The 14,607-nt window shown below is 38.1% G+C and overlaps 1 protein-coding gene across 1 annotated transcript in view; it reads right to left on the reverse strand.

Moving 5' to 3' along the window:
* Positions 1 to 14,607, reverse strand: part of cdkal1 (CDK5 regulatory subunit associated protein 1-like 1) — a 532,667-nt gene that overhangs the window by 34,381 nt on the left and 483,679 nt on the right. The window contains exon 14 of the mRNA XM_061951156.1: positions 13,664 to 13,828. Within this exon, the coding sequence (XP_061807140.1) occupies positions 13,664 to 13,828 (165 nt within the window). The remainder of the gene's footprint in view (positions 1 to 13,663; positions 13,829 to 14,607) is intronic.

Consider the following 14,607-nt stretch of genomic DNA (forward strand, 5'->3'; position numbering starts at 1 on the left):
TTTATACTCCCTCGTCCCAGGAAGAATGCTTTGCGGAAATCTTTTATTTATAGATCTTTATCGCTCTGGAATAACCTGCCTCGAATTCTCACCGGCATTGAAATAAACAGGTTTTTAAAAAGAGAGTAATATTTTATCTGAGTCTTTAATTTAGTCTGCTCGTTGATGATTTGTTTGGTTTTATATTGTGTAGTTATATTTATATGGTAATTATTATTCTGTGACTGTAAATTGTTTGCTTGTTTTCTTATTGATGCTTTTATTTTTTTTTTTAATTCTGTATTGTGTAGTTATAATTATATGTTTTTACTTGTAATTGTATTGAATTGTGGACCCCAGGAAAACTAGTGGGTTGTTGAGGCAACCAGCTAATGGGGATCCTTAATAAAAATCAAAAATCAAATCAAGTACCCAAATGACCCTGATCAAAAGTTTACATACCTCAGTGACTTTGATCTTATAACATGCACAAAAGTTGACACAAACAGGTTTGAATAGCTAATCAAGGTTCCAATCCTCACCTGTGACATGTTTGTTTGCAATTAATGTGTGTGTATAAAAGGTCAGTGAGTTTCTGGGCTTCTGACAGACTATTGCATCTTTCATCCAGTGCTGCAGAGATGTTTCTGGATTCTGAGTCATGGGGAAGGCAAAAGAATTGTCAAAGGATCTGTGAGAAAAGGTAATTGAACTGCATAAAACAGAAAAGAGGTATAAAAAGATCCATCCATCCATCCATCCATTTTCTACCGCTTATTCCCTTTTGGGGTCGCGGGGGCGCTGGAGCCTATCTCAGCTACAACCGGGCGGAAGGCGGGGTACACCCTGGACAAGTCGCCACCTCATCGTATAAAAAGATATCCAAGGAATTGAGAATGCCAATCAGCAGTGTTCAAATGCTGATTAAGAAGTGGAAAATGAGGGATTCAGGTAGACCAGCAAAGATTTCAGCCACAACTGCCAGGAAAATTGTTCGAGATGCAAAGAAAAATCCACAAATAACTTCAGCTGAAATACAGGACTCTCTGAAAAATAGTGGTGTGGCTGTTTCAAGATGCACAATAAGGAGGCACTTGAAGAAAAATGGGCTGCATGGTCGAGTCGCCAGAAGAAAGCCATCACTCCAAATTACTTTGTTCCAGAAGTTTTGAGGCTGGTCTCTGTGCTGTTTGGCGTAATGTATGCGGGATACTTTGTGACATTTGCGCAGAAATGGCTTTCTTCTGGTGACTCGACCATGCAGCCCATTTTTCTTGCTTTGTAAGCCGCCAAATATTTTCTTCTAAATTCAAGAAAGGGTATTAAAATGGGTGGAAGAGCTGGACAAAGTAATATGTCAAAAACCTACCACTTCCATACAGACTGGGAGGATGATTTTTTTTTCCATTGTGTCATACTAAAAGTGTGTTTGCCTCATGTGCCAGTCTACAGTAAATCTGCCATTGCTTTTCCTGAGGAGATAATTCACACATGAAGATTATTAAGTCCACCATGACTGATGATCATTTGGAAGTGAGCTTGAGGCTGGCTGTCAGCAGCTACTATACATCCACGGCTGCTTCCATTTAATGCATCAGAGTAAAAGACTGACAAAAAATGTACAAAGGTGTACTGTGCAATAGGGGTTCATGCAGTAATGCAAGGTACACAAACATACATTATAGTAGAACTAGGACAAACTGGAGGGATTATGTCTCGCAGCTGGTCTGGGAACGCCTCAGTGTTCTTCCGGTGTAACTCGAAGAGTTGGCTGGAGACCAGGTAGTCTGAGCTTCCCTACTGAGACTTCCCCCCGGCAACCAGGACCCAGACAAGCGAAAGAAAATGGATGGATGGAACAGTATTGATTGTACATGTAAAGAATACTCAATATATTCATGCAGGTTTTCCACAGGACATTAAAAAGCAGTATATGGATTTTGCGAAAATTAAATCCTTAAATGGCGTTAAAAAGCATTAAATGTGGTGTCCAGAAGCATTAAAATGTAATACAAGTGTAGGACTTGGCCTATAGTCAATATGTCAATCCATCAAACGATACATTTGAATGAATTTAAGAACGTTGTAGTCATCGTTAAATTGCTACGTGTCTAGGTGTTTCTATTGTTCGTCTTTGGCTCTTAAAGTAGATACAAAAGATCTTGTAAGGTCCGAAAGCGAGAAGAGTGTTGCCTCCATAGCGGACACTGCGCTGGACGGCAAAATCAAACAGTTCGGGGACCGCAAACTTTGCCATTATTTTATGTAGTCCTTAATTGTGATACCATGTCAGGTTAATGAGGAAACTGAGCTAGTTTGATACGCGACTCCTTTGGCTTGGCTAGCATTAGCAACTCTCGTGACGCAGGCACCTCACGTGATCTACGGTGGTCTAGGACGGTCAAACAAGGGTGTTTTGCGACGAATGTGAGGCTGAATAGAGAGCGAGGCAGAGGCGTGCGGGTGTGTTCAGGGGTTAAAATGCGTGCCTGTGCTGGCGGGTCTGTTGGTCACTGTCTTGGTGGGAGTGTCAATGATGCCCATTTAATACACATATATATATTTTTTCTAATATTTTCCGGTAGGGTCCCAAAGATCGACTGGATGATCGCGATTGGCGAGCCCTGATCTAAAGGGCTTATTGGCATTTTTCCAAATATCATGTATTTTTCAAAACTTTTTAAATCAATCATCCATTTCCAAACACATGTATCATTTGCATTCCTAGTATGATGTTCATTTATTATTCCATTAAACATTTTAATTATTTTAAAAAAAATAGACTGATTAAAAAACATATCCTCCAGTTTGTGGCTATCATAAGGCATATTTTCTGAGGATATGCATTTTTACAGCATGTTTTAAAGAGATAACATTTAAAAAATGACTTCTGGGTGTATTACATTGATCAACCAATTCATAATTACATTTTTATTTAGAGGGCTTAAGTGCAGTTCCGCATTAATCATTTTGATTGAAGGTACAGTGTGATGATTGACAGGCGGAACCTTTTAATTGGCTATTGTCTTCGGCCATGCACAAAGTCAGAAAAATACAAATAAATTCTCAGATAAAACAGTCTTGCGGCCAGTTCTTATTCACTAGATAGTAACAGTTAATGTTTTCAACTATTCAATATTATCATTGTCAAATGCTTACAGTTGTGTGTATATAGACAATTGTAAGTTTTTTTAATATACATAGTATAATAACCATATGCGGTTGGACATTGGCATTACATTTTTTTAAGTGGCATTAAAAATGACATTAAAAAGCATTAAATTACATTTGCTGATACCTGTAGAAACCGTTATGAAGGAATATTATTTTTTTCATCTTTATAGTAGTGGGTATATCATTTTGATTGGTTATAAGAAGCTTTCATGCTGAAAAAGTGTGTGCACCCCTGATTTAGAGTTGGTAATTGTCCAAGACCAAGGGTGCACAAAGTGGGACCTGAGGGCCAAATATGGCCCATCAAGTTGGTTTAGCCCGCAAAAGGGTGGCTTCCTAAATGTACTGTATCACATATTTAAATTGTCCTCTTTCACGCTCACAAGGGGTTTCCAGATCCGATATCAGGTATCAGTCCAATATCAGTGAGAACAGAATGGAATTATATGGGTTTCCTATATACTTCCTATACTGTATATACTATTTCATATTGCACTGGTACTGTATGTGACTACTGTACTTTTACTTGTACTGATACTTCTACCATAACTACTGGGACTTATTGTGCAATTAATGTACATCAGAGCTATACAAATTGTTGTATTTTTTGTATTTAGTGTATTAGATTCAGCAACTAGTGTTTGGATCCCACTGTACGCAATATCTGAAGGGCATGGAAAAAAGCATTTCACTGTGGTGTATTCTGCATGTGACGAATAAAAACCCTTGAAATGTAAAATATCTGAAATAAGCGCTCCAACACAAGCATTCCAGTAGTGCGTTTACTTGTGCAAGGCTGGACAGCTATTTCAAAGCTATATGTCCTCCATTAAGTACACAAGGTTGGTATTTTCTTATATCTTAGTGATGTCATTTACAAAAGGTAAACATGGTAGTCTACAGCTACAGCTACACAACAGCTAAGTACACTATAGCACACAAGCTAGACATATGTAATAAGTGTGCTTAAAGGTGCTGTTTGTAACTTGAGAACACTGTTGGCTAGCTTATGTTACCATTAGTGGTTTAACAGAATATATTTGTGTTAAAACTGTCTGTATTTTTCACAATTACAATTGTTTACCGGCCCGAGTAAAATGATTGGTGTTAATGAACTATCACTCACCCTATTTCGTCAACACGTATGAGCAGGGAGCGGGCGCACACATACAAAAGCAGTCTAAGAGAAGTAACAAACAATTTGAAGTCATGTTGTTGTTATGATAGAATATACAATTAAAAATGGCTAATGCTAACTATCCAAATGGCTGTTATTAGCTAACAACAGCCAAAGCTAATGTGTGTGCACGTGTTACGTACGGGCGTAGTGACGTCATTACGTCCTAAAAGCCATAAGAGGGCGGGATATATCGCTTAATATACATTGAAAAGTTAGCGCCCTCTAGACATCTGTGTAAATGTTGCAAACAACCCCTTTGATTTACAATGTTGCCATCAAAAACACCATATTTTTCAATTAAAACAAGTAGCAATGATTTATAGTTACATATTACTTATAGATACAAAGTCTCAAAGGCAGAAGTGTATTAGAAAGTATCCAGTAACAAACGTGCCTGCATCATCATTTTATTGCATCACTATCTTAACTTCATGAATTATTGTGAAGACCTCTGGGTGTCACCAAAAAAACAATTACTGCTCCACTTCAACTTAATTGGGTCATATTATACATATATTTTTTTCTATAATCAAAACACTTCCTTGTGGTCTACACAACATGTAGTGATGGTTCTCTGGTCAACAGTTTGCATAGATTTAACTTAGATTAGATTTTAGAGCCCATCTTCAAACCACTTTCTGACCATTTCTTCAGGATGTGCCGTTTTGTTAGCAGTCTTATTTACGTGTCTCCACCTCGACTGCGTCATCTCCCCGTCAGCCATGTTGTGGTTTTAGCGCTTCCACATGGAGTGTACTGGCGAATATAATTTCAAACTATACGCCAGTGACATGCAGTCAGGGGAGGCAGGTGAGGCAGTGCCTCACGTGTCATCATGGAAAGAAAAAAAATGTAAAAAGAAAAAAAATTAATTAAATTGTTATATGTATCCAGTGATTATACTATAAAGTTATTTTCTATTTAACTTCACCAGTTTTAGATTATTTTTATTCAAAATCGCTGAATTTTCACATTTGCCGTTCATATACTGAGAAGAGACTTGCGGTGAGTCAGCAGCTAGTTGAGCCTCACCATGGATTGCGCAATGACTCGGCTAACTGCTGGCCGTATTGCTATATGAATTATATTATACATTTCCATAGTTTAGTTAGCTGAGGTATATAATGTACAGTGTATTTTGTCAACAACTGTATGTGTGTAAAGTATTTCTTGTGCTGAGCAATCATAAAACTGCTGCAAAGACGCATTGGGTGAGGCATGCAGTTCTCCCGCCTCATGGTGGTAGAGGGCGCTAGTGATCCCAGGGATTATTCTTGCGACTACTCGGCTGCAGAATAAGTGACAACAAGCTAGCAGTACTCTGACTCGCCACACTGGAAGAACTGCGAGCAGACACATGTCTCTCCAGCGGAAGCCAGACTTTTTTTTTCTTTTTTTCAAAACTGTATTTATAACAAACATGGCATTTTTATTAGAGTACACCAGCGTTTGTGGGTGTGTTTTGTCAGATGCAAAAATATTGTTTAATTGCTTGCAATAACATTAAATCAAATGAATGTGTCTGCCAATATGGAGGATTATATACTATATCCAAGATGAAATACGTCTATGAACTGGACTTTAAGACAAAATGAATGTGATCATACAAAGTAGGTTTTCATGGAGGATAGCTATTGCTGCTTCAGAAACAAGTACAGAAAGGTAAGATACACTCACAATACTTGATTTATTTTGTTAAAACCAAATGGGACCAAAAAGTATTTAATAACAACTTTATCAAATACTTTTTGGACCCATTTAACATATCATAATATCATTATGATAATGTTTTTATGAAAGCAAATAAATCCCTTCTTTTTCTTGTTATTCTAATGTGCAACTTAATGATTAGAGCTGCACATATGAATTTAAGTAAAAAAAAAGAAGAAGAAAAAACTCCAAAAGTATCTTTGCGGAGGATTCATGTGCATGTACAAGTCAGTCTGCCCCACAACAAAAGGACAGAGAAAAAGAAGGAACTGACTACAATCAATCACTCAATCATCCATCCATCCATTTTCTACCGCTTATTCCCTTCGGGGTCGCGGGGGGCGCTGGAGCCTATCTCAGCTACGATCGGGCGGAAGGCGGGGTGCACCCTGGACAAGTCGCTACCTCATCACAGGGCCAACACAGATAGACAGACAACATTCACACTCACATTCACACACTAGGGCCAATTTAGTGTTGCCAATCAACCTATCAAAGTTTATTTATATAGCCCTTAATCACGATTGTCTCAAAGGGCTGCACAAGCCACAAAAACATCCTTGGTTCAGATCCCACAACAGGGGAAGAAAAAAACTCAACCCAATGGGATACAATGAGAACCTTGGAAGGGACCACAGATGTGGGGACCCTCCCTGGACAACCGGTGCCATGGATGTCGAGTGGATCTAGTTAATAGTGTGAGTCCAGTCCATAGAACGGGGCACCAAGGGTGGACTTTGGAAAAGCTTCTCGGGTAAACCTCTACCTTATATGGAGATATTCGCTGATATCACATGCTGAACAACGTCACAAGTTGTGCAAATTCCAAACGGCTCATTTGGAGAAAGTATAAAGGAAGGCAAGATTGTTTTATAAATATCTACGCCATGCCTTCTAGTTGATTTCAAATGTCCGGGACTTTTGCAGATACACAAAATACACAAGAAGAGGTCCTAATAAGTAAGAAATGGTTAATAATAAGTTAGTGTTTTCATACAAACCATTGTTATTACATATGGTGCATACCAATATTATCAAACATGTTCTAACATTCCACACTACAAAATAGTAAAAGAATGATTCGAATCAGTATCGGCCAATATTCAAGGCTCCAAAATAGATATTGTATCGGAAGTGAAAAAGTCTGGGACACCCCTAATTGGACTGGCCACGTACTCTACCTATCCTGTAGTCGTGTATCTGTTGTATGTATCGAATCCTCCTATGTTTAGACATCCACTTTCATCGTGCAGATCTTATTTGCTCTGTCCGCATGCAACATCCGTATAAAAGCTGCTTGGTGCGCAATCATTTCTTTCATTTTGCCGCTTCAAAATGACAGATGTGTCACTTTGTTCTAGTTTGAGCGGGTAGACATGAAAGATGATCTGCCTTTCCAATCAGTCAGTGCTATCATCAAGCAAACTACCATGCACCTATGATGCATCGCACCATCACTCCCCCCTTTTTTCTTGTGTTTGTCTTCTGCTCACTGCCAACAGCCTGTAATTTTAGACACGATTGCAAGACATGGGGTTGAAAGTGTAATCACTCACTCCTGTCACACACTTACGCATGCACGCACACGCACACACACACCTCAGTGTGCGGTGGACTCACGCAGGGACTGATTGATAATAGATGGTCTTCAAATATGTATAGGCGAGCCAACAGAATGTGAACATATAAAGTATGTGTGAGTGCACAGGCATGAGATATAATTGGAGTGAATCCCGATTTGCTCCGTTGTCAGTGTGTGTGTGTGCATCTGTAAGTGTAGATAGTGTTGAGTTTCCGAACCATTAGGTCATTTAACTATTACCGACGTGCTCCGGTGCCACTGTGATGTCATGGGGGGCGACAGTGCAGGTCAAAAGGGATTCTGTTGGCTGAAGATCATTTACTTCAATAATTTGTTCAATGTCAACATGCTGTGACATGCTAAAGCGACTCTTCGCGCATCAAGATACAACGCAAGTATGGCATATATAAATCTACTTTTTATATTAAATATCACAATTATAATTATTATATTTTGATGACTATATTATTTCAGGCTTTATTCACTACTTGTCCCATATTGTTTTTGAATATCATTAAAACAAATAAAAGGTTAATTTGGATGTACAAGCGCCGTAATTTTTGAAAAAAACAAAAAAACAAAGACAAATTCACAAAGGTGTCTGTTTCTCTTCATGGGCAAAGTGCTTGGATGCAATACTATGAGCATGTACTCTTAGTTGTAGTGAGTATGTTGTGTATGCATATCAAATAAATACGTTTAAAGGCCTACTGAAACCCACTACTACCGACCACGCAGTCTGATAGTTTATACATCAATGATGAAATCTTAACATTGCAACACATGCCAATACGGCCGGGTTAGGTTACTAAAGTGCAATTTTAAATTTCGCGCAAAATATCCTGCTGAAAACGTCTCGGTATGATGACGTCTGCACGTGACGTCACGGATTGTGGAGGACACTTTGGGACAGCATGGTGGCCAGCTATTAAGTCGTCTGTTTACATTGCAAAATTCCACAGTATTCTGGACATCTGTGTTGGTGAATCTTTTGCAATTTGTTCAATGAACAATGGAGACAGCAAAAAAGAAAGCTGTAGGTGGGAAGCGGTGTATTGCGGCCGACTACAGCAACACAAACACAGCCGGTGTTTCATTGTTTACATTCCCGGAAGATGACAGTCAAGCTTTACCATTGGCCTGTGGAGAACTGGGACAACAGACACTCTTACCAGGAGGACTTTGAGTTGGAAGCGCAGACGCGGTACCGTGAGTACGCATGCAGCTGCGGCTTCCAAATATTTGATCGTTTGCCCGTACGTGCGTGCCGCTATGTGCATGTCACGTACGCAACTTTGGGGAAATATATGTGCTGTATGAACTTTGGGGACGTGAACGGTACTTTGGGCTGTGGGATTGAGTGTGTTGTGCAGGTGTTTGAGTTGTATTGGCGGGTTATATGGACGGGAGGTGGGAGGTGTTTGTTATGCAGGATTAATTTGTGGCATATTAAATATAAGCCTGGTTGTGTTGTGGCTAATAGAGTATATATATGTCTTGTGTTTATTTACTGTTTTAGTCATTCCCAGCTGAATATCAGGTCCCACCCGCCTCTCACAGCATCTTCCCTATCTGAATCGCTCCCACTGCCCTCTAGTCCTTCACTCTCACTTTCCTCATCCACAAATCTTTCATCCTCGCTCAAATTAATGGGGAAATCGTCGCTTTCTCGGTCCGAATCGCTCTCGCTGCTGGTGGCCATGATTGTAAACAATGTGCAGATGTGAGGAGCTCCACAACCTGTGACGTCACGCTACTCGTCTGCTACTTCCGGTACAGGCAAGGCTTTTTTATCAGCGACCAAAAGTTGCGAACTTTATCGTCGATGTTCTCTACTAAATCCTTTCAGCAAAAATATGGCAATATCGCGAAATGATCAAGTATGACACATAGAATGGACCTGCTATCCCCGTTTAAATAAGAAAATCGCATTTCAGTAGGCCTTTAAGTGTAAAAGTGAACTGATATTTGAGGAATTTCTTCTTGTTACTTACATAAACAAATAATCATAATTCAGAAATTATAATTATATTATTTCACATGTATAACGTGTACAGCATTGACTAATAACTGAATTTTCTACTTAGTTTCCTACTATTTATTTGAATGCAGACTTTAGACAGGAACTATACACAAGTATATACAACTATAAACCGGCATCTTTAAAAACACAGCTTTTTGTCTTTTTCTTTAATGAGTGTTGCTTAAAGTCACACACAGGGTTGATTGGAAATAAAATGCAGCCCCACTTTTTGTAATGTGTGTTTTTCAACCAAAATTTTTGCCATAATATTGCCCTGGTATTTGGATACGGTCTTGGTAATCGTACAGTCAAACACTGTGCATAACAAACTGATTTGCCCGTGTATCATTCTGCGGAATTAAGTACCCAGACAAAAAATCCCATGTGTTAGTGGCTCGGTCTATGTACTTGTTTTATTGCTTACATCTGCAAAACAAGCCACAATGAGGGTCAAAGAAAGTTGTGAGTTCCAGCCCTTTGATAAAGAAGATGAGAAACACATTCAAGAAAGAACTGGAAACAGACTACAGTGGTGGCATACAGTGATGATGATTGTTCATGTATCCATTTAATTAGTAGTATATATTCACACTGTTTTCTGCACATACAACAATAAAAATGTGTATTAGTAATTTTGAGTGTTTGGAAAGGATTAACTGTAATTACGTTAATCTTTATTGGAAAAATTGGTTCGGTTTTTATAAGAAACGGTTTTCATTGGACGTGTAGGATCAGCGGAACCACTATCTACACTGCAAAAACTGAAATCTAAGTAAGATTAAATATCTCAAATAAGCGTGATATTTGCTTATTTTCAGTCTGATAAGATAATTCTTCTCACTAAGCAGATTTTATGTTAGAGTGTTTTACTTGTTTTAAGGGTTTCGGTCCTAAATTATCTCAGTAAGATATTACAGCTTGTTGCTGAGATTTTATGACCTATATTGAGTAAAACATGCTTGAAACTAGAATATCAACTGATGCAAAGCTGTGTCATTAACACTCACAAGTATAAAACTACTTTTTTTGCCACCCACACTGGTTTAAATGTAACTTAGATATTGGGTTTCACTATGTAAAAGCGCTTTGAGTCACTAGAGAAAAGCACTATATAAATATAATTCAATTTTTTTTTTTTTTAAATCAATTTTTTAAAGTAATAATTTCTTACTTCAAGCATGAAAAAAAATCATGATGCCGAGCGCATATCATTATGTCAAGATAATGGCACAAGCATTTACTTAATTTAAGAATATTTTTCAACATATTGAGCAAAAAGGTCTCTTTTTTTCTACCAAGAAAAGTGCACTTGTTATTAGTGAGAATATACTTATTTTAAGGTATTTTTGGGTTCATTGAAATTAGCTAATTGTACTTGTCTTGACAAGCCGAATTTTCTTGTTCTATTGGCAGATAATTTTGCTTAGTTCAAATAAAATACCCCTAATTTTTGTATTTTTTTTTACTTGTTTTTGAACACTGACTTTTTGCAGTGTATGGTGTCCATGTTCCAGGTTGTGTACTTTGGAGCGCTTTAAAGATTGTGAGTTTTTCAGGATACAAGCTATCTTGTGGCTAATTATTGCTAATTGTTATGCTTTATGTTTGTGGGCCAAAATTTGGGTTAAGAGACTCCCCACAGTTAGATGGCGTAGTAGATGTCACAGTTAACCCCATAAGATTCGGCCAAAACACCTGGTCATACTGCTGAGCTGTTTGGTTGTTTTTACGGTGTATTACTGAAAATTAAAAAACAGGAACAGTTTTTTTTACGGTAAAAACTCTCAGCTCAGTTGTAAAAAAAAAAAAAAACAGTAGTACTTTTTCCATTTACCTATGTTGTAAAACAGTAACATTTCCGTGACTAAGTTAATTGTACATAATATATATATATATATATATATATATATATATATATATATATATATATATATATATATATATATATATAATAGTCAAATGCATAGACAAATTCATATATGTTTCGCTTTACAAACGGCCCTCTGAGGGCAGATACAACTGTGATGTGGCCTTCAATGAAAACAAGTTTGACACCCAATATCTAAGGTAAATGCAATACATTATTATTACATTACTTCATAATACTACTGTAGTTGTTAGTAGTACATTCTAATCTAATGTTTTCGATTTCTTATCTAAATGTTTACTTTTTTAAAAGCATGTTACGGGTTAAAATTGTGCTCTTTTGGGCGGGCCAAGCACCAATTGATTTCAATTCATTTTAATGGACGACGACGTTTCACACTGCAAGTTTTTCAAGGCACTTGTACGTAAATACTACAAGCAATATATCCGTGTATTCTCATGTTGTGATTATTCCCGAAGAAGCTAATTAGATTAAAGGAGAAATGTCTTCATCAACCAAGATGTTCTGCAGTCTCTGATTTCTGAAATACTTAAGAGAATGTTTGGAATAGTGTACAAGTGCGAATCTCAAGGCAGGTCGCACCACACTAGTATTACAAAATGTTTTCAGCAAAGGTAGAAGTGTTTGTAAAGTATTATTCCTCCACAATCTTCATGTAAGAGTGTAAAGAATGGGCACTTAATTCTATTCAGTCACGGAACAATGTTAGTGTTTTGTGAGGATGTATGTTGAAAGAATGTATATACGCGGATGAATTTAGTGAAGAAGAACGCGTGTGCACTGAATGGGCTTTAGACTGTAAGAGGCAACTTTAAAAGGTTTTTACCAATGAACTTTTCATCGTAGAGCAGTGGTTCTTAACCTGGGTTCGATCGAACCCTAGGGGTTCGGTAAGTCGGCCTCAGGGGTTCGGCGGAGGTCAAAACACACCCGACTCATCGTGTAAATAAAAACTTCTCCCTATCGGCGTATTACGGATACGGCAACAGCTGACTGGTTTGCAGGTGTGTAATTTGTTGTGAGTTTATGCACTGCGTTGGTTTTGTTGTTTGAACAAGGTGATGTTCATGCACGGTTCATTTTATGCACCAGTAAAAAAACATGGTAACACTTTAGTATGGGGAACATATTCCCCATTAATTAGTTGCTTATTAACATGCAAATTAGTAACATATTGGCTCTTAACTAGTCATTATTAAGTATTTATTAATGCCTTATTCGGCATGGCCTTATTATAACCCTAACCCTCTAACCCTGACCCTACTCCTAACCAAATAACTCTAAATTAAGTCTTTATTACTTACAATATGTTCCCCTAGTGTCCAAATAACTCTAAATTAAGTCTTTGTTACTTAGAATATGTTCCCCATACTAAAGTGTTACCAAAAACATATCATTTTGTCTTGAATTAGAAAAAAAATGTTTCACTAAAGAAGGGTTCGGTGAATGCGCATATGAAACTTGTGGGGTTCGGTACCTCCAACAAGGTTAATAACCACTGTCGTAGAGTGACGTGTCGCTCGGCTTAACGCGCATCCCTTCTTACTCGTCCTCTCTGCCATTCACTTCTTTTTCTCTTTTGACTTGTCTTCCCTTGATCGCCCTGCCTCCTTTCTTGGCCCCTTTTTTTCTCTCCCTCCCTTCTCTGGCTGTCTGGCAGTAAAGGTTGATGGAGTGTGAAATTAGAAAGTGTATCATATTCGGCTGTGTGGCTCAATGTCCTGAGCTATAAGCTACGGCTAGTCACAGTGAAAAATAACATGCACTGAAACAGATACATTAACATGGTGTTTGTGCATGTCTATGCGAGTCTGTGCATGTGTGTGGGAACCAGTTTATCCAATCATACCTTATCAGCTTATGACGTATTAGTGCACTGCTGTTGTTCCAAAGTTGGACATAAACATGCACACACAATTTGTTTTGTTTGCTGGCAGCACAGTAGAACGCGTTATATAACTGCCTCGATTTACTCATAAGTAACTACCTTTAATGCAGCAGGCTGTTTTACGAACCTGCACATTATACTGAATAAAAGTGACTGTTAAAGTTAAAACAATATGCGAAAAGTGCTTATGGAAGACTACAGTAGTAAAATGAAAACTAGTATCGTGTGAAAGTGTTTACCTGCATCAGTCCCGACACTTCTCCTTTTTGAAATGGTGCAGCGATGGAGGGAGTGAAAGGTTTACTGTCTTCTACTGGTGCCCCTTTCAGGAAGTGTTTTCCTGCCTCGTAGATGTCGACTTCAATCATTTTCCCCTTGAACTCCAACCTCTTGGGCACGAGTACCTGGCGAATAAGAAAAGAAGAAAAATCTATCAGCCGTTGGACGAGACTCTTCGGTGACCTCTGGCTATTAATTTAGAAAGTTAGGGGTGTAATTCACAAAATGACATTTGTACCGTGCTGGACTTGTGTGTGCTTTCCCTTCCCTCTCCTGGCCCTCGCTCACTCGCGTTTACACTGAAGCATTCATGCCATGACCAAATGCTTGCCCAAGCACTGGAATTTATTTAACTTTTTGAAATAATTCTGGTCTTATCTTGATTTATTCGTATTATTTATGGGACGCCGTGGCGCGGTTGCGAGAGTGGCCGTGCCAGCAACCTGAGGGTTCCTGGTTCAATCCCCACCTTCTACCAACCTCGTCACGTCCATTGTGTCCTTGAGCAAGACACTTCACCCTTGCTCCTGATGGGTCGTGGTTAGGGCCTTGCATGGCATCTCCCGCCATCAGTGTGTGAATGTCATACTTGCCAACCTTGAGACCTCCGATTTCGGGAGGGGCGGGGTCAGGGGCGTAGTTAAGAGGGGAGGAGTCAAGTATTTCATATATATATATATATATATATATATATATATATATATATATATATATAAGAAATACTTGACTTTCAGTGAATTCTAGCTATATATATATTTATTTATTTTATTTTATATATATATATATATATATATATATATATATATATATATAAATAAGAGAAATACTTGAATTTCAGTGTTCATTTATTTACACATATACACACACATAACACTCATCTACTCATTGTTGAGTTAAGGGTTGA

The sequence above is a fragment of the Nerophis lumbriciformis genome, linkage group LG04 (genome assembly GCF_033978685.3).
Source record: "Nerophis lumbriciformis linkage group LG04, RoL_Nlum_v2.1, whole genome shotgun sequence".
Lineage (NCBI taxonomy): Eukaryota > Metazoa > Chordata > Actinopteri > Syngnathiformes > Syngnathidae > Nerophis > Nerophis lumbriciformis.